This window comes from Melanostigma gelatinosum (assembly GCF_949748355.1).
Source record: "Melanostigma gelatinosum genome assembly, chromosome: 10".
NCBI lineage: Eukaryota > Metazoa > Chordata > Actinopteri > Perciformes > Zoarcidae > Melanostigma > Melanostigma gelatinosum.
In genome coordinates, this window is record NC_136643.1 from 14,869,042 (window position 1) to 14,893,931 (window position 24,890).

The 24,890-nt window shown below is 38.8% G+C and overlaps 1 protein-coding gene across 1 annotated transcript in view; it reads left to right on the plus strand.

The window, feature by feature from the left end:
• The window catches only part of LOC306783691 (glypican-6-like), a gene marked incomplete at its 5' end in the record, with an annotated part of 69,447 nt that overhangs the window by 16,455 nt on the left and 28,102 nt on the right, over positions 1 to 24,890 (plus strand). Inside the window, 3 exons of the mRNA XM_079277456.1 lie at positions 3,406 to 3,564; positions 12,656 to 13,047; positions 17,946 to 18,111. Coding sequence (XP_079133582.1) covers positions 3,406 to 3,564; positions 12,656 to 13,047; positions 17,946 to 18,111 — 717 coding nt within the window. The remainder of the gene's footprint in view (positions 1 to 3,405; positions 3,565 to 12,655; positions 13,048 to 17,945; positions 18,112 to 24,890) is intronic.

The following is a 24,890-nucleotide window of genomic DNA, read 5'->3' on the forward strand; positions in this document are numbered from 1 at the left end:
TGATGTCTTTGCTCTGTTGAGACTGCTGGAGCACACACTAGGTTTGTTGTGAAGATGGATTTTCTTTCCTCCTCTTGACATATCGGACGAAAAGGCTGCACTCTGAATGTGGAGCCCAAGGGACTTGCCAGTAGACTGTGATATTAGCAAAGTTCCTCAATCCATCCATAACTTTACTACTTTACTAAACTGAACCGGGGCTGTGATGCTGACATTGTGAGTTTCGTTGAGGTACGGGCCTTATTTGACTAAACATCTGCAATGGGATGTCCACTTGAATGCTCCAGTGTCATTTTTGCTCTGGAGTTTCCCTTTTTATCAAAGATCAAAGCCTTTTTGTGGAGATGCATACCCAAGATTAAACTGTGTATACATGTCTCCTTATTTTCACAGTATCTCATTGTCAGACACTCCCACGCATCATGTTCATCAGAATCGTTCATGGGGAATTGAAATATGTAACATTCCCTATTGACATGCTGGACAACACCCACTGCCTACTGTGACATGAAATAGCACGTTGATGAAATATTTCTACAAACAAACTCACATGAGAGTGATGAGACACTTTCAACCACACATTTCAGTTCCATGCAAGTAAAAAGTAATTTTTTTGTTTTGTTTTTGCTTGTTGAATATAAATGATAAGTACAATGTTATCTTATCTTGAGCTTGACCGTGTGTTTCTTGATCTGCAGGACCCCCGCAGCTCTCTCTCTTCCTCTTTGGTATTTTTATGTAGAACGTTTGCTGGTTGGTGTGCACATGGCAGTGCTGGGTGCAGACAGTGACATGCTTATGATATGTATTGTACAAATTCTGAATGTTGCAGTTCAAATCTTTAAGATGTTACCTCATGTCACCATTTGAAGACGCCAATGTGCAAAACGATCTTGTGCTCGTATCATACTGTTGCTCACTCAGTATGGTGCTCACTAAGTGAAATCCATTTCTTGTTCTGCTGCTGTGCAATCTATCGCTGCATTCAGTGAGAATTGTACAGCTGCCATCTGCTTACAGCTGCTTCCCTGATTGGTAGCTCACGCTGATTGTAGACGATGTACATCACATTTGCATTTTATTGTACTTTGTTTGGGGAAGAGAAATGTGATTTATTATGTATGTAACGGGGACATGATAGTTTAGCTTCCAATTTGAATCATTGTGGGCGTGTGCATCTGCACTGTAGATTGCAGTTGATCCAAATTCTGACGATCCAACTGATCCCCTTACCGTCGCCTAGTTTATTCATACCGGTATGTCGGATTTGTGTCACACCTATTGTGAAAATACGGTCATTCTGAATATAGCCACAGCCCATAATAATTTTAGTATAATTTTTTTGTTTGAACCATTAGTTTGTTTTATTCCCACGTAAAGTGGGATCACAGTAAACACAACCACCTCATCACGAGCTCATTAGAACTCTTAGGGCAGCCTTCCGCTCAGAAATGACAAACAGCGTTGTTCAAAAAATGTGACGTGATTTTCGGCATTTAGTGTCAACGCATTTTGATTTTTAAGATTAGACGGACACTAAATAGTGCTCTTTGTCTTCACCTGGTGGTTACACAATGCCAGTATCCCAGCTTTTATTTTGAAAGTACAAAAGAATGAGCTTTGTCATAATGTAAAGTGTGTTCAAATATCCAAACTACCATTACTATTAAGTAAGCCAGAACAATGTTTAGTGTGTCCCAATAGATGGTATGTTAAATGCAGTGTTCCAAAAATACCAGGATATTCTGCTGCATCCGGTGGCATTGTTGCTGAACTCAAGCCAACATGCATTTCTGCCTAATCTGACCCACAATCCTTTGTGCATACTGCATGGAACAGTATGTAAGAGCTGCTGCAGTATGTACTAAAAGTTAAAAGAAAAAGTGTGTGATTTGGAACACCGCTGTAGTTTCACAATTCCCAAACGTTGACTTGCAGATTGATTAGCTGTCCGATTTGTTTTGTGCACTCTCAAAATCTTTTGTCATCAATATACTTCGACAGGTTTTAGACTGTGAAATTTGAGAAATAGATGCTGTTTCAAACTGAGTCTGTTTTATCTGTGGCTTCTTTAAAATGGCTGGTTGGGAAAATGAGATGATGTAGATCATTAACTTTTGATTCACTTGAGTATTTTCCCAAAGTCATCAATTATGTAATGCTGGAGAATATTTTAAAGGAACGTATTATCTGTTCTCCCCACTGAATTTAACTTTGATAAGCCCTTGGCAATGATCTTATTGTCAAACCAAATGAGAAACACTATGTTCTTCTTCGACACAGAATCATATTAAATCCTACAAGTCACAAGCCATTATTTTACCCTGTCCATATCTGAAATGAATAGCTAACTTTTTGTTCAAAATAATTGCACAAAGTTACAGTGAAAATGCAAGGTTCTGTGGGTTAGGAGTGAATATAATTCATTGGCACGTGTTTTATGCACATCTACTCTCCCCCCTTTATTTCTTTTGTCTAGTTATCTAACAAACTGAAGTTCCAAATCATCTGCACAGTGACCTTTGACATAACAAAATGGTTATGGTTGCCGTTAAATCAGTCTCACGAGCCACAACATTTTGCCGACACCATGTATGATTTTGCATTTGAGAAGTCTGGTTGTCTATGGGAACAAAACCAATACCAAAAACACAGCGTATGAATGGTTTAAAGTAACCAGCGTCTCTTCCATGGGAAGTAACTAAAGCAGCAAAAGGTTGCTGGATGACATCACACTCATTTGTATATTTGTGATGGCATTGCATAACTATTATTAAAAAAAAGAATGTGTCATAATTAACTGACTCAAACTAGCTTCATCATTAGATACAATGTTTTTACATGTTGCCATCTCATCAATATGCATCTAAATCTAGCTTATCTCTGATTTCAAAACATATGCTTCCGTATAGACTTTGGAACTGAAGTGTCAAGAAGATCCAGACACTTTATCCAGACACTAAACTGACTGAGTAACGAGGTGGTGATGAGGCATTGCAAACCATCAATTTGCATGCATATGCTGCTAATTAAGACGTGATGGTGGGATTTTGGAAACCACAATCCTGCACACTTTTCCCTCAACATAGAAGGCTTTATGTGAGAACATAAAAGTTAAAAACTGTTTTCAGCTCAAATGACGTGTCCAAAATGAGAGCTTTTTCTGTAAAGGTTTGATTGAATCATTGAGTCATTTTAAGCACCGAAATTGCTGAAGTGAGGCTCAGGATTTTAGTGTAACTGAATTGCCGATGTATTTTTAAGTAACTACTTTTTAGATAGAAATCGCAAATTTCATATTGATGCCAAAATGCAAAATTTGACCTAGAATATAGAAGACTGTGTATAGTCAGTCTCACTAATAGTATGGATACAAAAACACTGTTTTTTTTGTCTGTTTTGCAGGTGAATATCTTCGGGTGTGTTCTCAGGGAAGCACATGTTGCACCCAGGAAATGGAGGACAAATTTGGCCAACAGAGCAAACAGGACTTTGAGAATCTAGTGGATGAAATGAGTCATGAATTGAGAAGCACCTTTGTTTCCCGACATAAAAGATTTGATGGTAAGTCTATTTTTGCTTCATACTTAACACTGATTCATTTTCCTATTTTGTGTCTTTTTAAAAAAAACAATTTAAATGTTCCGTAGAACCGTAGAGAGTAGAACAAAATGCTGCAAAAATGACAATTATAAGATTTCGACTGGGTGGCTTAATTTGAAAAGGTTCACTGTTTGTAGTTGTATAGCTGTCCTCCCTCGATTGCAGACGAGCTGTGAAAATCTTGTTATATGCCTTGGAGTGGAGTACCCTCTTGTTTGATTCGACAACATTGCTTCTTCCACAGCAGACTGACAGCTCGTACAGCAGTACAGAGCCACACTCTACATTATTACGGCTTTTTTGGTGTACCTGTGCTGTGTGCAATTTTGTCGTGGCCCTGTGGTTACTGTCTTGACCATCACACGTGGGAGGGGATGTCCTCATTACTGAACCAAGACTCACTTTACCGCTCCACCTCTCCCTGTTGGTATCCCTCTATGCAGTTGACAACTCAGTTTAATGAGAAACAATAATCCCTCCAGCTACTAACATTATACTGTGTGGGAAGCAGTAGCTTATCACTGTGGACAATGATGAAGGATGGTGGAGATGAAAATTGTCAAGCAAAGCCACCTGTCAGCATTTTTGGCAACGAATGGAGCATAAAACCTTTTAATGAGTTATTACTCAGAAACGTTTTAAAGATGAATGTGTCAGAATTTTCTTTTTTCTCCAAGTGAATGGCAGGGCAAACTGCGATTGGGAAATTGGAAAAAAAATGACAGAATATTGGATTATAATGCTTTTTTAAATGTGTATTAAGAGTGATGAGACACACTGTCCAATATTTATCATTCGTGCTAAATCCTTGACATATAGTGTGTATGTAATAAACCCTTATATTTAAAACCCCGGATCAGACTTTGTGTAATCATGCTTCAACATTTTCGAGTGCACTTGAGAAACTGCAATCTGCTTCTAATTTTGTTCAGAAAAGTCTTGGCCAGGAACTCCCTCAGAGAGACCTTTTATATCTCAATGGGACTATCCTGGACAAATAACGGTTAAATAGTATAATGAAAATAAATGTAATTTCTTTATGTCGTTGATTAATGTTTGGTTAAAGCATTTCCTGTGTTAATCATGAAGGAATAGCAAAGCTGCAACCATGTAACCATCAAACTTTGCCTCAAATAATGGGTAATTCATCAGTGCCAGTATAAACACACTTTATTTATTATAGCACTCCAAAGTAGTGGATAGAAAGTGCTTTACAGGCGAAAGAAAAGAGAAATGTAGAAACCACAAAATATCAAATCTAGAAAAGCCAAAGAAAACAGAGTTTAAAGAGGTTTTTGATCTGTGCAGAGACTTTAGCGGGAGGTTATTCTTCAGTCAAGGAACAGAAAAAGCAGAGTCATTGGAGTAAAAGCATATTGTATGCCCAATATGTTCCCATCTACAAGTAACACTGTTGTTGAAAGAGCTTATTAATTCTATATGGATCACATTTAGTGTGATTAATACATAACCTCGCCCTGTTGTGAAGTGGTTTGCATTACAGTAGCATAAAACAGGAACACATAAAAATCTAAATTTGAGTGTTATTCGCAAATCCATCATGTTATTACTGTACTTCTGCTGTTATTACTCTGCTCTGTGTTTTAAATCGATTTGCTTGCTTGTCATCAGTGAAATTTCAATTGCAAAACGACAGCAAGTCACTATGAAAATGAAGCAGACCCCTAACAAACTAATACAATAGATTTATTTGGACACATTACAACACAACAAGCGTTTTATCAGATATTTAACTACAATAGAAAGTCACACTGGCTTTTATTCATTTTTACTTCTTTAATAGTTGTGGTCCAGCAGTATTGGCACACCTCAAGTACTTGTCCTTTTTGTCTAAAGGGTCCTGTGATTCCACCTTATATATAATACTTTTTCTTTTTTAAGACTTAAGGTTTTTGTGGGTCCACGATATACCACTGTTGTACATAGTACACACTATATGTCAGCACCCCTTTGTGTTGTCTTACACCTTTTCACTACTCATATCCTGTTCGATGATCGGTTAATATAAAGTTGATATACACACATGACCTAAGATACATCATGTCAACATGACTATAACCTCTTCTTAGATCTCTGGATTGAAGAACAACACTCTCAAAGATTCAGTTAATCCAAAGTCATTCTAATATTTGTCCAAAAGTAAGAAGTCAAAGCATATCCTATATATAGGTTTTCATATCAGGCTGTCTGAATATATCCAATGTCAACAACTGAAGAATGTTTGAGCGATGAACAGCACAATTCAATACTCACCAGTCAATGTCTTGTATTCATGCTCATTCTATCCAACATATTATATGAAACAAATACTATTCGGTTACAGCATGCAACTCTCAGATGACTGCACATTGCCCAGAAACTCAATGTCACAATGCCTGGGTGATATCTGTCTGTTTTTTTCCCCCAGGAATATGCACTTCTGTAGCTCCTGTCTGATTCCTGGAAGTGAGCATCAATAAATAAGTGTTATTTTGATCAGCCACTGTCAGGATAGTGAATGTCATAAGGAGGACTCCAACAATGGAGGAAATGGGGTTTGTCCAGCATGACTCCAGGCCACCCTGTTCCTCTTGGGGTCTGCTGCCATTCTCCATAATTGCATCAGCTTCAAAGCAGATGCCATATGCAGAGTTCAGCTATGTAGCCCTCTGCTAACGTCGACTCAGGTTCTCCACTAACCACCCGCTTGAGAAATCTGAGATATTGTTTGCTGGATTTGAATTCCACCCTGATCTTTACGCATCATTAATTGAATCTGAGTGTTTAGAAGTTGTGTGGTTTCGAGCAGTACAAATCAGTTGAGATTTAACCAGCCAATACACATTTGAAAAGAAATACATCTTTCATTTTTTTTAAGCACAATTTGTCTATTATGCATTTCCCTGACTTCATGTTCCTTAACCAATATATTCTCTTCATGAAGCAGTGTTTGCCAAACAATTGCGTTGGCCTTGATTCTGGGTCTAAACGCAGAGTTAAAGATCCAAACAACGCGGAACTGTTCGATCATTTCGTGATTGTGAAGTTATTGCCCATCTATTTAGCACCTGGCTATGGAGTCCCACCTACACAGGGTCAGTGTATGTATTCTCCTCTCTTTAATGCGGAGTTTGTGATGAGTGTTACTGTAGCTGGCCAGCCCACGCATAACTGACACCACAGGCTATGTGTCACAGTAAGAGGGCGCAGTCTCGACGATGCCAAGACCAACCCAGCACAAATACAGAAATATCCAATAACAACCCATGTTGCACTGTGTGAATCTAAGAAAGAAACGGCACCATCTGAGAAAAATCAGTGCCAAACATGCAGCCACAGTTACTGCAATGTATTAATACATTTTGCCTCTTTGCTAATTAATCCATATCCTACTCGTATACCCAAGAACCCAGGAAACAACTGCTCAGAGGAATTAGATAAATGTGGCTGTCACAGAGTATTCTTTTCCACTTGCTCGTTAAACACTAATTCAGGGGTCTTAATTGCTAATCAAGTGTTGGCCCTCCTCTGACAATGAACATCATGGTGCTGGTTAGCCAAACAGAATACGAATGTGGTCCACCCTCCACCATTGATCTTCTTTGGAGTTACCGACTCACACTGTTGTCGCTCGTCAAAAAAGTCCTTGCAGTCGGACAATATTAAGCAACTGGCCCAAAATGGCCCAACTGGCCCCAAAAAAATACTTAACTTTACCCACTCGGAGTAAACCTCAGAAGATAATGTAGTGTTTTGACCCAGTGTTACTGTTGGGTTATTTACCCAAACAAAATATGGTTGTGAGCCTTTATAATCTCCTCTTCACTGGTTAAAAGTTTCATGTCAACATCTGTTGGTGGTTGTTACTAATATGTGTAACCTTTGCAGTTTCGAGTGCCATATGCACATTGTTTTGTACAAGTGATAGTAGATTCGTGGCCATCTTTTTACTTGGCAAAAAGTTAACCCAGTGATGCTATACGGATGAGTCGGTGCGTGGAAGTTGGCAAATATTTGTATCCTCTCTATTCTCCCTCAGCAGCCATTGTCGATGTGCTCTCGAGCAAAGCCCTTAACCTAAATTACTCCTCATGGCATAATCCTCGAGGCTGCCAACCATAGAAGGCCGCACTGTGCTGACCAGCTACCAGGTGTGGATGTGTTTGACTCGATGAATGTGGAGCTGAGTAGTGCTGGCTCAGCAAAACCCTCCTTTAGTTAAGAGGTCCTATTGGACTATCCAGTTGGAGAGTGGAAGAGTAGCTAGGATTCAAGTAGAAATGCCAAGGGAGCTCTGTACACTAAAGGAGTTTTGGTAATCATTCTCCGCAGTATTTCTAATGATCAAGCTGCTACGTTTTATGGAAATACATACAATTTCACTTTAATTTCAGGACGGTATGCCAAATCTCAATTTACATTTATGAAACTGCGCGTCATCAAATGTATTCCAGATTCCTTCCTCAATTTATAGCATTGGATATGTTAACTTTAAAATATTAGGAAATATAAATCAATCTATTTGTCTTACATATAACTGTCTTAGCAGTGAGTGATTTTACATTGTATTTAACTGCCACTGTGTGACTCACTACAGGCTACAAGGGTTTAACACATGCAAATGGGGAAATAAAAAGCCTGTTATGTTACGTACGGAAGCATAGCGCTTAGAGCGGCCCTCTGTGGATCGGTGTCTCATGTCAGACCAAATCAATGGTCTCCAACTGATTGGCATGTAGAATTAGAAGTGCTTCTTTTGGCAGCAAAATTGGGAGTTTCATGTAAAGCATGATAGCTTCAGTAGTTTGAAGACCGAGCAGTGTGCGATATTCAGTTTAAATAATCACAAAGTGCGAGATGGTCTCGTCTGTAGTCCTGGTGGAGAAGACACTGAGGGGCTCTGCTGATGATTACAGTCAGTTTTGAAAGTTTACTCATGAAGCTACCTTCACTGACACGTTACAGATAGTTTTGAGAAGGTCTACTTGCAGGAATGTGTTTGACATCGAAGACGTCTAACCAACGATTTGAAATTTCTTCTTGAATCGTCTTGAATATCTTCTAGAATCTTTTTGTACTGAAGTCGTGACTTTAATTGGTGTGAAATACAATGCTGCACTCAAAATAATGTATTTTAAAAACTGTCAGCACACATACACATCTTTGCACAGAAGCTATTAAAAAGACAGCGCTTACAACAGCATTTCCTGAAGTTTTAAACATTGCTACTCACAGACTATGATAATGATGCACATTGTAGGTGTTGATTGCAGCCTATTTGATTACTTTGTTTGTGCACAAATATATATATATATCTGCTTGCACAGATGTCAAATGTGGTCCTGGTGGTGTTTTTCTTTCAACATTTGAATGCCTCCGCGACAGCCTTGGAAGAAATTTCATTAAATCTAGCACAAACATCTACTTCAACTCAAACGTTTTGGGCCTTAACTAAGGAATTCATATGCAAATTATGACAATTTCACACAAATAGAGATGAAGTGGTGACTTTTTGGATGTTAACTGCAACTTGACTGGTTGATGGAGGCCGTAATTCGTAATTCTTTTTTATCAGAGATTGTAATTACCCATCTGAAGAAAAGTGAGTTGTGGCTCCAAAGTTATGGCTGGTCACAGTTTAGGAGACTTTTTTCATTCTGCAGGCCACTTCTCACAAGATGTCATCCCATCCACAGCCACCTCTGTTCGTTATATGTTCCATCGTCTCATTTGTCTCCAGAAACTGTGGTTTGCTTGTAAACGCACGTCTTTTTGCCATCATCCAGCTCAAAGATATGAAATAGTAGCACTCTGTTTCAAGATTGCTAAAATTGAGACTAGAACTGACATCTAGGGGAGCATCCATCCGTTTTATGTGAGCACGCAGCAGCGGATGCACTGAAACAGACTTTTCTTCATCACAGAAAGAATGTGTAACCTCTGCACAGCGATGTGGGCTCAGTGAGCCAAACTGAGCTTTATCAGCAAAAAGTAATGAACTCTCTGCATGAGTATTAGAATCACCCCTGTCCAGCAATTCAGCATCATTATCCTCTGTTTGCAGCTCTCGCAGCCATTCATATGGACAGACCTCTTAATTACTAAGACGTGTAAACGATGTTTGTGCTTTCCTGATCATTTTAGTGTTTGACATTTCACCAAATTTCTTACTGTAATATACGATGCGATTTTACAATTAGATTAAGTTGTCTTTTTTTTTTACTAAATATATTAGTCACTCAATTAACTCATCGATAATGTAATTATACATTGTAATCACTCCAAAACAGAGCTTAGAATGATATCAAATATGATATCAAATATACTTCCCAACAATCAGTAGTTTAACAATAAATTCTGCCACAATAAATTCTGCCATAATTACATTTGTTAATTTAAATGAATATTCCAGCAGACACATTGGGGCAAATAACCTGACTGCATTAAGATATATATATATATATATTTTTTTTTTTTTTCTTTTCTTCAGTGCACTTTAAAAAAAATTAAATTAGTTTTGAAGCTGTCACTAATCAGCATACACATCAGCACCACTGACTATATTCATTACCTACAACAAGCACAAATCACGCTTCAAGCCTTTTCTATTTAAATAACTGCTCACTGTGGTCTTTCATTTATAATATTTAGAATTGCTTATCCAAAATCACAAGTCCTTCATACTGTGTGTGCTGCTGAAACCTCTTGAGATAGCAGGAACATCTGTGTGAGGGTACAGCTCATTTAATCAGATCCCCAGAGGACATCTTACAATTAACACTCACTGCTACCCGCTGATAAGACATGATTATGACAAATACTTAATTGTAATAAGAATAGAGGAATCAAGTCATCATGTTGCATGTAATGAATCAGAAGCGGTTTTAGGATGAATAAAGGATTGGAATCTAGCATTTCTCCTGTGGCAAATGTGACCTTTACCCTCATATCTAACATCAAGTCAGTTATAGCTGCCGGTTGCAGCTAAAAATGCATTTGTCTCAATCGGGTATACATTATGAAATAACTTTGTGCGTGTTGTACTGCCTTGCAAATGAGGCATACTTTTTCACATTTTACTTTCTGTTGGTGTGCAACGGCATCTTTTGATATCTAACCAGATGTGATTTGGAGCGGTGTCATGGAGAGTCTCATGCATTTTGTTTCTCTGTTGCTGTAATTTGTCACTTCACCTGCATTGCTGAGCACTAATGACCACTTCAAGTCCATTAGAGTTTTGTCTGCACCATACTGATAAGTAACTGTACTGTGAATGGCTCAGAGGGCTGAATTGATCTTTTAGTGGATATGTGGTCATGTGACCGAGCTGCTGTGAATGAGAATTTCTTTATTCGGCAAAATGTACATTGTACACTGGTGATATGACAGCTGTATGATTTGGTGATACAGCACAGTAAAACCAACACAGGTAAAAGTTTAAGTACAAAAGTTAAAGAAAAGATATGAGACAGTTGATGACATGATGAAGAACAATGCCTTGCTGTGTTATGCTACATATGTGTATCAATAATAAATGTGCTGCTATGGCTGCAGCTATCAATTATTTTAGAAATCAAGTATTCTACAAATGATTCTATCAATTAATGTAGTCATCGGATACAACATACTTTTGCTTTATTAAGGAGCAACAGTAGATATAAAAAGTAGTCACAAATTGATTTCTTTTTCAGACTACATTTTTCGAAAAGTCTTGTAGAGTTTATCAGCTCATTGTTTTGGTTTTGCCGCTCGCACAGCTTTACTGTTTTTAATTTAGTCTCTCTTCTCTTATCGGCTCTGTTCCAGATGCAGCAGGTAGCTGTTTTAAGTGACTAAATCTCTCATGAACCCACTGTACACCACCATCCCAGCACCAATCAGCAGAAGGCACTATGCTTCTGTCAGGAGTTGTCAGAAACCAAAGCAGAATGGAAATGAGACTCAATATTGGAATAACATTTTTGTCCAGCAACACGGCTCAAAAGAAATGCTAATCTGTGGTAGACGACAAGTAAAGAGGCGACTGTTTGCTAACAAGTTTGCCATATCAGCTTTATGAGGCGATAATTTGTCATTATTGCATTTACAACTTTCCGCTGTCTCCAAGTGACCAAAAATAAACAATTAATCCTGCTTTGAAATGGGACATATTGCCCTATAATAGACAATAACTGAGGAATATAATTCTGTAACCTCCACCACCCTCTATGGGAGTGCAGTCTCTGTCTCTGTCTAGTCATGCACTATTTCCCTTTGCAGTTAAATGTGCGGCATTTTGAAGCCTGTTTTAAATGTTAATCCTGGTCCTTGAAAGGGAGGACTATCATTATGGATACCAGATGTTCAGGTATATTATCATCTCCTCCCAATTTGCGGTGAGTCATAGAGGTCATGAGGCAAACAAGTGCTCCCTATAAAGGCGAATGCAGAACGACTGCAAACCTTACAGATAAACTGTATTGTGGAATCGTAATCATATCCGTAATAAGGATCATTTGTTGCGTTTAATCCGACAGCCTTATGCTTCCACCACATGGAGCAACATTGCAAAAACACTGTACAGGAAATCCTTCTGCAATATACATCCTTTCAAGGTACATAAATGTATTTGAGGTTTACAGGTGATGTTGGGACGATACAGACCTCTTGCACTGCAAACACAAAACTTATTGCTTTCCAGAAATATATATGAGGAAGGCTCCGATTGATGTTCAAGGTAGTGTGCTGGAGATAAAAATCAACAAAGCTGTGGAGTCTCTTCAAAAATGAAATCAGCATCGGAAGCCTTAATTGATTTGCTATTTTGGTATTTTCTGGCTGTCGGCGTATTTGGTGTCGGCATTGCAATCAAGTAGACTTCCTTTGGCTTTGTTCTATCTTTCAATCAGACACAGTTATTGCAATTTTGCTGCATTTCTATTTGAACCACAAATTCAGTTCCCGGTTTATCTTATCAATGTATGCCATGTACAGTATAATCTGTAACAACACAGTCACACATGAAAGAAAATTAGACGATGAGTAACACTTTTTTCTTTTCTTCTTTACCCAGAATTCTTCCTGGAGCTACTGGAGAACACGGAGAGGTCCCTGAATGAGATGTTCGTGAGGACTTACGGCAAGCCTTACATGCAGAACTCCGAGGTCTTTGAGAACCTGTTTGCAGAGCTGAAGCGCTATTACACAGGAGGAAATGTTAACCTGGAGGAAATGCTTAATGACTTTTGGTCGCGGCTACTGGAGCGTATGTTCACGCTGCTCAACTCCCAGTACGTCATCACTGAGGACTATCTGGAGTGTATCAGTAAGTACACTGACCAGCTTAAGCCCTTTGGAGACGTGCCCAGGAAGCTCAAGGCTCAAGTTACCCGGGCATTCATCGCTGCACGCACATTTGTCCAAGGGCTCTCTGTTGGCCGGGAGGTGGCCCAGAGAGTGTCTAAGGTAACAGTGCTCACCACAAATTTAACAAGACTATAAAACACATAATCAACTGCTTGCTTTTGTCATTTTCAAACCTTAAACCAAACCATATTTCGTTTGATTGCACTCGCTGATTCCGTTGGAAAAATATTCCGCATTTTCACCTCGGCTGAAATGAAGACTTGCTGTGTACAGATTTTCACACGTCTTGATTGGCGTTTCCGCAGCAAGGACACATCCCCCCCCTCCCCCCCCCCCCCCCCCCCCCCCGGTTTTCAGCAAGAGGCTGAGGCTGAGGCTTGGATTTAGTCACACTGATGCTGCTTCTACATGCCTCCTCACGGGGTGAGAGAAGCCCTGATAAGCACTGTGCTGCAAATCCTAAACCACCCTGGTTACTTTTCACTTTCTTTGATTGCATTAACAACTCTATATTAAATATTCATAGACTTGCTGTACAGTATAAAAACAGAAGGCAATGAAAATACCGGTAGTGTCAATCATCAGAGACGGAGAAGACCCGACTGTTATCTAAGAAATCCAAAATGTGTTTTCATGTGGCCACACTCTGGTGCACTCATTGAACTTTGTACATGTTCTCTTCGGTGTGTTCATTAGTTCCCTCCTCACCAGGAGTAGTGTTGGGGCTCATTTAGAAGCAGTCACAGAGGATGTGGTGTTAGTATGCGTTTACTGAGTTACACTCTGCGTTTCTCACAAGCCAGCATGTCCCAGCTTCACCTCTTGACATTTCAATGAGACATCCAGGTCATGTGTCTGGGACTGCGGCGGCCCTTTTGATCCCCAGGGTATAAACTTATCATTGAGTGTGAGCATAATGGAATAGGACACCCTGCTAGAGGCGTCTGTTGCACAGCGTCTCTAAGATGTGACATCCAAGCTTATTGCTGCTGGTATGTTATTGAATTAAAGTACACGATGTAGTACTTTATTGCTTTTCACAGCTTAAGAGACAAAACGCGGCGGAGCTTTGAGGAAACAGAAACTCGTGTTTGGAGTCTTCATCTCACAAACAAAGCTCATGCTTATCCCAGATCATTACCCAAACAGTACATCTGCTTCTGTTGATTTGCAGTGATTAAAATCGCATCGCCTTCCGCCTGGTTATTGAGAATTAGGATATTTGAACTAACCGCTTTGTAACGTGAATGCACTCACTGTAGTGAGATGACAGAAACAAATGAGTGAACACGTTGTGCTGTCTTAAAAAGTCACATTCATGCTGCATCGACTTTGTAAAATGAAAATCGTATCATATTTCACAGGATGTGCCTTTCCACGGGAGCAATCCTGAAGTCTATCAGTCACTTAATTGCATTTCTGTTTTCATGAAACACAATCTTTTGATTTGTGAATTCACTTCTGTTGTTACTCGTGTTGGTTTTTATTAATTGGAAACATTTAAAGCTGAATATGTGAGGGAAGGTGACACAGACACTACACTATGTATTTGTGGAGATGTTATTTTATATGGTCTTAGTCGACTGAGATTTCTCTTGTCGTTAGTCATTTTTTCATGCTGAATTACTTATTTCCAAGGATTTAAAGTGCTTTTGTGTGATTCTTTGTGGGGGAACTCAGTGTTGGTCGACTAATAATTTATCACTTCATCACTTGTGTGATGATTCATAATCAAGGATTTTTTTTTTCTATTCATCAAGTAACGAAATTTGAAATTATAAATGTTTTTTACAAAAAGAAAGAGTGAGGAACTGTTTCTACTATGCTACTAATACTACTACTACTACTTCTAATAATTATGATATGCTACTACCAATACTACTACGACTACTTATTCTAATAATAATAATGACAATACTTGTTATGATATACTATAACTACTTCTAATAATAATACAAATGATTATCTTTCCTCATGACTTCTAAATCAGCTGAGAACAGATTCCTGTCTATGTTGTTGGACTGCCCTACACCTGTGTCAGGTATGATCGGTGTTGGCAGCAGCAGTTAGAATATTCAGTGTCAACTTAGTGTGTCACAAGTCACACCAGTTGTCTGTGAGGTGATGTGTGAGGATTATCTTTTCGTCGGGGGATTGGAGCTACAACAATAACTCCAGTCCTCTCTTTACGATACTTAGCGTTGGGCTGCCACATCAAACATGAACAACTATCAGCACGTTCAGGTCAGAACTGGATAAGGTCATCCATGTTTTTATCTCTATCTAAACAGACCTGACTGCTGTAACTCACTTTATTCTGGTCTTACAGCTAAGACAAAGTGTTTCTTCCAGACTTTTTTCACATTCCTAGCCAATTGACCATACCTCTGTCTTTTAAATGATATCTTTTCCTTCATGTTATTGTCGTACCATTCTCATTTTATTATCTTTTTAACCATTTGTTGCTGTGCTATCCCTGTTTTACTGCAAATTAATTGTAAGCTTGTATTGAGAAGTGCCTTATAGAAAACATTGTTACACTCGGATGCCACTCGAAGGGAAACTTTCAGCAAAGAGTACATTTTCTATTCACTTCACTTAGCAATCCTTTAACCTTCCATAGTTTAGGCTTTATGAACTCACTTTACATCAATATTACTATTTATTTAAATAATTTGAAATAAAAAATCTTGTGAAGAGCAGGTTCCTATACATGTCAACTCTAAGCAGCTACTTATTTTGTGACATGTTTTCTTTAGCCACTGTAACCGTATGTTTAGCTGAACCTAAATCATACAAAGCTTATCTCAGTAGAGGACAAGAATTGCAACAGCCTGTACGAGAACCACATTCTATTTAATTAAGTTGTATGTGGCTACTATTCTTCTACGCTCTGAGAGGATAGGTTGTCTGCTTTAAACGTATCAACAGGAATGAAAAACCTTGCATCATTGTGTGATCGGGTTCACGGGTTTCCACCCAGACAGAAAAATGACATTCATCATACTGCTGCAAGAATGCAGATACATTCAGTTTTCATTTTTCATACTAAACCCCTTTCATTGTGTTTGTGTGGCCGAAGGCCATCAAGTAAACACACAAAATGTTCTGTGTCCTCTTCAGGGTCTTTACATTAAATTCATTTTGCAGAAGTGTTTGCTTAAATCAACCAATGAGTGTATTCATAGTCTGTAGAACTAGACGCCTTTAAACTATTTGATGTGCATCCCTTTCAAACAAAAAGACAAATAACTAAAGTAACTCCAGCACTACACTCCACAAGGCATTAGTATTTCTATCTTTATCAAGAAAATGAGACATCAGTAAGTGCTTGCAAAGGCATGTCCAGGTGTTGCCTGTAAACGTGGGTTTTCAGCCTGAAAGATGCTGAATAAGATGCTTCTTGGTGCTTCATGGAACACAGAAAAAAGCCCATTAGCCGAGACCCAGAGCTTTCATTCCAAACGCCTTCAAGCATTTGAGTGTTGAGGATCAGAATGTTGAGTGCAGCTCACTCTTAAGAAATCATCGCCAACATCTTTACTAGTGTTTGCTGTATGAAATGTCACAATAGTAGCTCACACGTGGCAAAACAGACAGTCACTGATAAGATGTTGAACACAGAGTCTACATGTGACCTGCATGTAATACAGCAGAGGACAGCTGTTTCAGCCGATGGGTCCCTGTAGCGTAGTGAGGATATTCCCTCACTATCACAATACCTTCTCAATGAGACAGTTGAATGCATTTCTTTATACTTTGTCAAACCCAAGCTGTTCACCAAAGTCACACCAGTTTTATTCCCAATTAACAGACAGATTTGTGATTCGAGACCAAGAGGGCGTTACAATTTGTACAAAACATACAACACTCCATCCTCAGACACTTATCCATGAAAGTAGCTTTGAGTTGAAGAAGCTTTTTCAGCCTGTATGAGCCACAGTGCCCCTTTAGCCTGCAAATTCATCTTATCTGTCTTCTCCTTAAAAAGACAAAGCAGTAATTAGATCTGCACACATTTGTCATGGTTATCAATCTGTCTGGAATGACGGTCTGTCTTGGAAAACATTTGAAAAGCATCAGCGGGTGAGGGGGAACTTTCCTTTGGACATCGACCATCCTGTTAAACAAATTCAAACACTCAATTAGTGCCACGGCTGATTGTCAAGTTGACTCATGTTGCTGTTTTCCACTCTCTTCAAATTAGTTTTTAATTCAATTGTGGCCAATTAGTTTGAATCATTTAAAATTCCACCCAACAACATGATCTAATAATAATAATGAATTATCAAATGCAATCACTGTGGAGGGATAATCTGTGAAAACACACGAGACATATTGTGTCAGTGATAATAATGCGTATCCTTTCTCCAGCTTATGTTATTTTTGGGGCTTTGTGATGCCTGCTGTGTGTGACGACTCCATACCGTCCTCTTCAAACTCCACCTGTCACACATCACCTCAGTTGTGTATGTGAAGACAAGAAGGATGAATAACTGAGAAATGAAATACATGACAGCTCAACTCAACTGATGGCTGGGCAAATAAAGAGTTGTCTTTATTTCATATTTCACAATCAAATGCGGGCTAAATCGTCTGTTAATGATCACACACACACACTGTTATTGACAGTGCTCACAAATGTTCAAAAGTCTTTGGTCAGCAAAACATCTCTCTCGTCTCTCTCGTGGCATTTCTAAATATGCATACTAAAATACATTTTTCACTTCATCTTCCACCTTTTTTCAGGATGCAATTGTATCCTGATAATTGGTATTAGACAAATGTATCATTTGCTTTCTGGATGGCGCTTTAAAATTGCCATGATTTGTTAATTGTGGAAATGTGAGAATAAAAATAAAACGGAGAATACAAATACAAATATCCTCCTGGAATTAATGTGATTATTAAATGAGTGTGGTTCAAATGAGTACGTTTGTTTTGAAGGCGCTGTGCAGGTGCTAATATCTGAATGTCACACTCTTGTGTTCTTGCAGGTAAGCAGCACTCCAGCATGTATTCGGGCACTGACCAAGATGCTGTACTGCCCCTTTTGTCAGGGCATGCCGGCAGTTAAATCCTGTAAGAACTACTGCCTGAATGTTGTGAAGGGCTGCCTGGCCAATCAAGCTGATCTGGATCCGGAGTGGAACCTGTATATTGGTAAGTCTTTTCAAGCATCACTCCAATTTTTTCCACCTGGGTGCCGCTGTTCTGTAATTATTAATGTGATTATGGCTGGGTGTGTGGCTCTACATTATGGTTAAATGGGTCTAATGGATGTGGTGGATACGGGGAAAAAACATATTAGCACTCACAATAGTGAGACATTTGTAGATTCAATTTTCACATTCACTTTTGTGTAACAGCTGCAACTATGTTTGCATTGCGCGGTGTTGCATGTTAATAGCAGGCTGAAGCCAGCAAATAACATGTATTACTTTAAAACTGTTTAAACCATGCAGAGGCTATGAGTTCAATAATATTTTTAAGCTGCATCGTTTGGACCAACAAATTATTGTATGAAAATGAGCCGAGAGCAGTTTGAAGCATGAGCTGAAAGCTGCAAGCAACACTTTCACACGAGAGGAAATAACTGGATTCAATTTGACATCACAAATATTGTTTTATTTGGTTTTATACCTTTTGCCTTTTTCAATATACATGCTCTTGAAAGACTAAACACCTTACTGTTCAAACGTAGATGGTTTAGCACTTTGAGGTTGCATTGTGAGATGTTTACTTTATTTAACGTCTGTCTGAGTTGATGATGTTTGAGTTTCCCTCATCTTCGAGTTTTTCTCTCTTTTTCTACTTCCATCATGTTGGTTGTTATTTTTGGCCAAAGCAAGCTGAACGTATGTGACTCCAGCAAAACCTTTTACTGTGGTTTTGTTCAAAATGACCTGATACGATGAAGTCAAAATATGGCTCATGTTAAAATGTGTAGCTTGTAAATATGCAGGATTACAGAAATAGGTGTGTTACGTGGTTTAGTCTATTTAAAGAGAGGTTACAGCTGCGGTGCTGTGTTCTTGCTTTGAAAGCATCAGTTCCATCGACACACATTGGGCCCTCAGGTAAGAGGCTGCTTTATTTGTCATTCTTCTGTCAATGTTTTCTTGCATGAAAAGATTTTATTCATGGGAATCTTCTCTCCTGCTGGGCTAAATGGGGACTTGTAATAGGGCAGAAGTGCACAGCGGGGAATGTCAAGCTTTGTGAGGAGAAATTCAATGGGAACTTGTTCAGCTCGGAGACAAGTACAAACATGAATGTAATGTTTATATATTTATTTAATAGTTCATAGAATGCCTAAAACAGATGACTCCTGCTGTCATTTGGATCGAGTCTTGCTGCAGGATTGAACTGAAGTGGTGACAGTGAAAACGTGACGAGGCTGCTGTGAGAAACAGGACAAGGAGCTCCGGTTGTTCCTTGTTCCTCCGGTTGTTCCAGCCTGGGGCAAATACAACTTTTTCATAGAAAACCAAGTGTGGAAGTTGTTAGTTGTAATCGCTAGCAGAGCGTTATCGTGGCTCAGAGGTGTGTGTTTACATGTCAGTTGGCAAAAACGTTTGTTTGTTTCCAGATTCCAAGATCTAATTTATTCATATCCTCTCATCCTCCATCTCATGATCACTGGTTTAGGATTCTTCGAAAACTAATGCATGCAAGTCATGCTCACTTTTGAGCAATCAAATCCCTGAACACTTTGATCAAATCCCTCTCAAATGGAAACTTGAACTGCCCACATACTCATGTAGAAGATGGGGACTTAAAGCCACAGAGTCCTCATATTTTAGTATATCCTGTATCGTGTTTGTTTCACGTTTCAATTCGTACGGTCGATGCTCTGACAGCAAAGGCACTGTTCCCAGCCATGCTTTGGTTGCCCTCTTTAAATTTGCAATAAATGGAAATTAGATGAGCCGTTCTTTGCGAAAGGCGTATATTTTGGCCATTTTTTTTATAGGCTCTAGCTGGGGACAGGTGTAACGGCCACCTCAGCATTTTTCTTGACAAAAAAAACAATCAATAGTTCTCTTCATTTTGAATTACTGGTGTGTTTTAAGGTTGTCTTGTTGCTCGGGGAGAAGCACAGGTATGGTAAGGTATGTTTCCCGCATGCCAAAAAAAGTACATCAAGATCAGAGCCAATCAGAGACAGAGTAGGGGGAGGATCTTTTCAGAATGCAGTTCGGAAAAAAATTGAACTATGGCTACACACGCATTTTGGAAAATTAAAAAAACAAACTGATATTTTAACGTGAAAATTAATATTCGATTGTGGGGAAACAAAAACTACTGATTGTACGGTATGACGGGAGTCCCACAACGTCACTTTTATCAATTTAAAATGAAATGTAAAGTTATGTCAAGCAGAACGACAATAATTCAATAACAACTGTAATGATGGCAGAAAAGCCTCAGAGACACCATGTCCTAACTGAAAGCGCTACGCTACGTCATGTAAACAAACCAAGTACGTACCGATCAGCTGTGCGTTTGAGATCGTAGTCACTTAAAAGATGGAGGAGAAATACTTGCCATCTTCCGACATTTGTACTTTTTAAACTGGAACTGGAAACTTTAAACCGTTTTATATTGTAATATTTACTGGAAATGACATGTAATGTAGCCAACAGCAAGTAGGAAACTTTCAGCTCCCAGGCGATATCCCTCCAGCCAAGCTGCCTCCTCAATTAGGTTTTTGTTGTGAAATGAGGTGGTATTGTACAGATAACTCCTCATTTCAACTGCACCAATCAGCTGTTCTTCATTCATTGTTGCACTTTTGAAGTACAATGGTATGGACATAATGCGCACAAATAGTAATGTCAGGAATAGTTTTGCTTGTTTTGCAAAGCGCTCGAAAACAAGCATTTTAACAAATTCTTGCGATGACATAATATTATATACTCTCTACCTCTATCCACGTTGCCTGACCGTGTAATTCTGTAACCACACACTCCATGACCGACAGAAGACAAAGCAGCATATGTGGGTGTTTGCTAGACGCATGCAGTCACTAATGTCGATGTGGAAGCAGATCTGTTTGAATGATCTATGGTGGCCTGAATGTGTCTGTGTGTTCAGCAAGCACAGGGAAGAGCAGCTGCAGTGTGGTCGGACAAAAGGGCGAGTTGTTAGGGAACGTTTTTCTCAAAGCGGGGGTGTAGTGGAGAGTAAACAGACATTAATTAGGTTTACCAACCACTTAAAACCTGAAAGAACATATCTGCAGATTTGTTATTTCTGCATTTAATTTAATCTTTCCTGACACGCGGGGGCATGTTGGGCATTTGTGTTGTGTTATGTGCTGAGTTGACCTACATCATTAAACATTTGATGTCAGTTTAAAAGAATTCAGTCAGAAGTCAATGAAACGGCATACAAGAGTGGCTAAAAGCATGTGTTGGCCCGCTGCCTTACGGCCTCTCATGAAAGCAAACAGGATGAGATATCTGCGTTTGACACAAGAAACTCACTTTGTATTCAGTATGCGCATGCTTCTGTTCACACAGATCCATCATTATTACTTCATGTTCTTTTTGTTTGATATTAGTTGCTATCTTGTATCCCATTTGTTAATACATAGTGTGTGCTGTCTATACTTTACGATATATAATGCAATGTTTTATGCAGAACCATTGTTTCTATTAAATTAAGTGAAATTGTCATATAAGCGCTCTATACTTTATAGCTCACACTGCATATCAGCTGAGCAGTATTGACTTCAGGCTAGTGATGTGTTATGACAACCGCAGCATATGATCTTTCATAATTCAATTCATAAACATGCACGAAATCCATTGTCAAATCGCCATACTTCAATGTAATATTTCATTGCTCCACAGTGAACGCTTTGGATTTGTTATGAATGAGAAGAAGTTTGCACTACTTACAGAACCTGGCAGACATAAATCCGTTGAATGTCAACATGTAGTGAGAGAAGGAAGATGATGGTGGGCCACGTATTTCTCCGGCTGCAGGGTTAGTGGGATACATATGCAGACAAAATCATGCTCAGTAACTCAAAAACATATATCTATATATGGCATGTACGACAGGAATGATCATATCTCCTCATTGCAACACATGAATTCATTTGTACAAATATTTCATCAATCCTGTGGTTTGAGCTTCATCAAAGTGAGTTTTTTTGCTGCTTCTCTCTGTTTTGAATCTGGTATGTTTGGGTGTTGTTTTCACTATTTTCTGACATTTTATTGACCAGACAATTCAGCGTTTAATCAAGAAAATAATGCAAAGATGCATTGATAATGAAAAAAATTAATTAAAAAGACCCAATGCTGAATAAACATGTAATATAAAACTGTCCCAAAATAATTTATAACTATTTATTTTGCTTTTGTTGCTGTTAAAACCCAGTAATGTAGAACATTGATGGCTAAGAAGCACCTGCATTCAACAAGCAATCAATAAACGGGCTAATCGGGGCGCCATCGGAAGCTGCATTATCATCCATTAATGACATTTTCAACATGAGAAACAGCATATTCACCTTACCTGTCAGTCTGTATGTACTGTATTGTTAAATCTCCATCCATCTATTTCAGAAACACTTGTCTTCTTCACTGCCCCTCTGTATGTGTTCAATCTGTCTTCATCGGGACTCTTGTCAGTTGGATTATTGTTCTTCAGTGTAGCTTAAATGCCAGTTCTGTCTTTTGGCTCTGACATTTCATGCTCATAATAGGATGAAAGATTTTTAATTAGCTTAAGGTCTAACCACAAAAAAGATATTGACTTGGCTCTCGGTGTAAAATGCTCAGGAGGGCTTTGTCATATTCAGGACCGACAGCGACATAATGTAACACACAAATGATGCTAATGTGATGCGTGGTACAAATATGTTGTTTTTTTAATTATCACTCTGACTTGATGTGTCATCTTGCCGTTATTTACACAGTGCTATCAACTCAAATCAGCTCACTGAAAAAAAGAGAGAGAAATTGCGAGAATACACCTGAGATTCGTGACACAGAGCCGGCACAGGCGTGAAGCTAAGATATTCATCTGGATTCCTGTGCCTTCCATCCAGACTAACATCATATTCCTGCTCCACTGACCAGGGAAGACAAGATATTGGGGAGTTGAAAGTAATCCAGCCGAAGAGTGAGAAATCCTTTAAACCTATAGAGGCTGTGGCCGTGATGGTCACGATCTTTCTCTACACTCACATAAAACCCTCTGATTGAATGAACTTGTGACAGAACTTGAAATACATTTCTTTTTTTGCAAATTTACATTTAACCTTCATTTCACCTGCAATGCCATTAGATTCCTCCAACTTGGTGAAGTGAAAGACAATGAAAAAAAAAGAATTGGTCGGTTCAAGTGTCTAATTTCTTCCACTTTCTTTGAAATGAATTATTTGTTAAGGCCAGTGTACAATAAATGATGGAAAATGTGCCGTCCTTAATCACGTTATTATGACAGCATACTTCTAAAAACAGAGAGTAACGATGAAGATATCTTTTATATCTATCCACTAACAACATTGGATCAAATGTGCATATTTGTTTAGCGTGCACCTGGGCATGTCGAGGAGTTGACAAGGTCTGGGAATAAGCCATGGCATCTGGGGCAGAGATCAGCATCAGGGTTGGGATTTGTTATAACTGTACGGTTGTTAAATGTCTTTGGATCACAATCTAAAGAGTAAAGTAACCGCAATACACTCCTTTGTGACCCGGTGAGAAAGTACCAGACTTCGGGGAACTTAGAAAAACGCGATGTCTTTGACAAATTCTTAATCATTTGTCCCCTCTTGTAAATTCTTCCAATGCAATACATTGAGTTTTTACATTGAGACAAAAAGCTTGTCTCGATGTGTTGCAGTATATTAAACCGGCTTGGTAATCTGTATCTTCCGCTCACAACGTTACACAACCGCCGTCTTCTTAGTGACAATTAACCGCTCAAAGGGGAGAATTATATGGAGCAAAAGAAAACATCTTTCCAATGCCCAGGCCAGGCGACGCCACTGCTCGTGAGCAAGAATTGAAATAGACAAGCAAATAAGATATGACCAACAAAAAGGCCAATGTTAAATAAACTTGTCTTACATTGTCATTTTAGATTCATTTTGAAAGATGCTGTTCCTGGAACTAATAAAGCTTTAGCTCCAGCTAAATTACATTATGCTTTAAGCAGTATATTGTGTGTATGCTGAATTGCAAATTATTGAATTTCATTTAGAAATGAATTTGTAATAAATGCTTATTTTCTTATCATTACAAACATGCATTTAAAAGAGCGGTACGTGTGCAATTTGATGAGATTAAGAGTGGGATTAAATTTTAATTAGGTAAATTAACTGAAGCATGGAGTGTCTGATTAACAGCTGTCAGTCTGTTCACTGCACCTGGGAACTCTACACTGAACATAATCAGGACTCGCACGCCAACTCCTCTTGGATATATAGAGCGTTACGCGTTCCGCATAAATCACTGGGTATCTGTTTTAAGATGATCACTTTGACAGTGTTTCGTCGTCTTTCTGTTGTTTAAAAACTCCTCCGGTTGGGTTGAAACAATGTTCTGAGGCAGGCTGTTTTTAAACATTTTGATCTTATTTATCCGGCTGTCTCCACCAATGTCTTCAACCTCTCAGGTTGTTTGAATTCCAATCACATGCTGTGGTGATGAATATTGTCCACTGCAGTTTACACCCTTTGTGTCATTGTCTTTTTTTTTTCGTGTGTTGACAGGTAGTTGACAACTGCGATGGAAGTTTTCCTCCTGCCCTGCCACGTGATTGGTTTAAAGTCATTCTTAAGTGAACTAGTTGACTCTGCCACCGCTTCATTTGCAATCGTGTTGCATTGGTGTGTACAGGCTGTAACCATTCTCCCTGGAGAGACATGTCACCACATTGGGACTGATCTGCATCGATTCTTTCTGCTCCTTTTT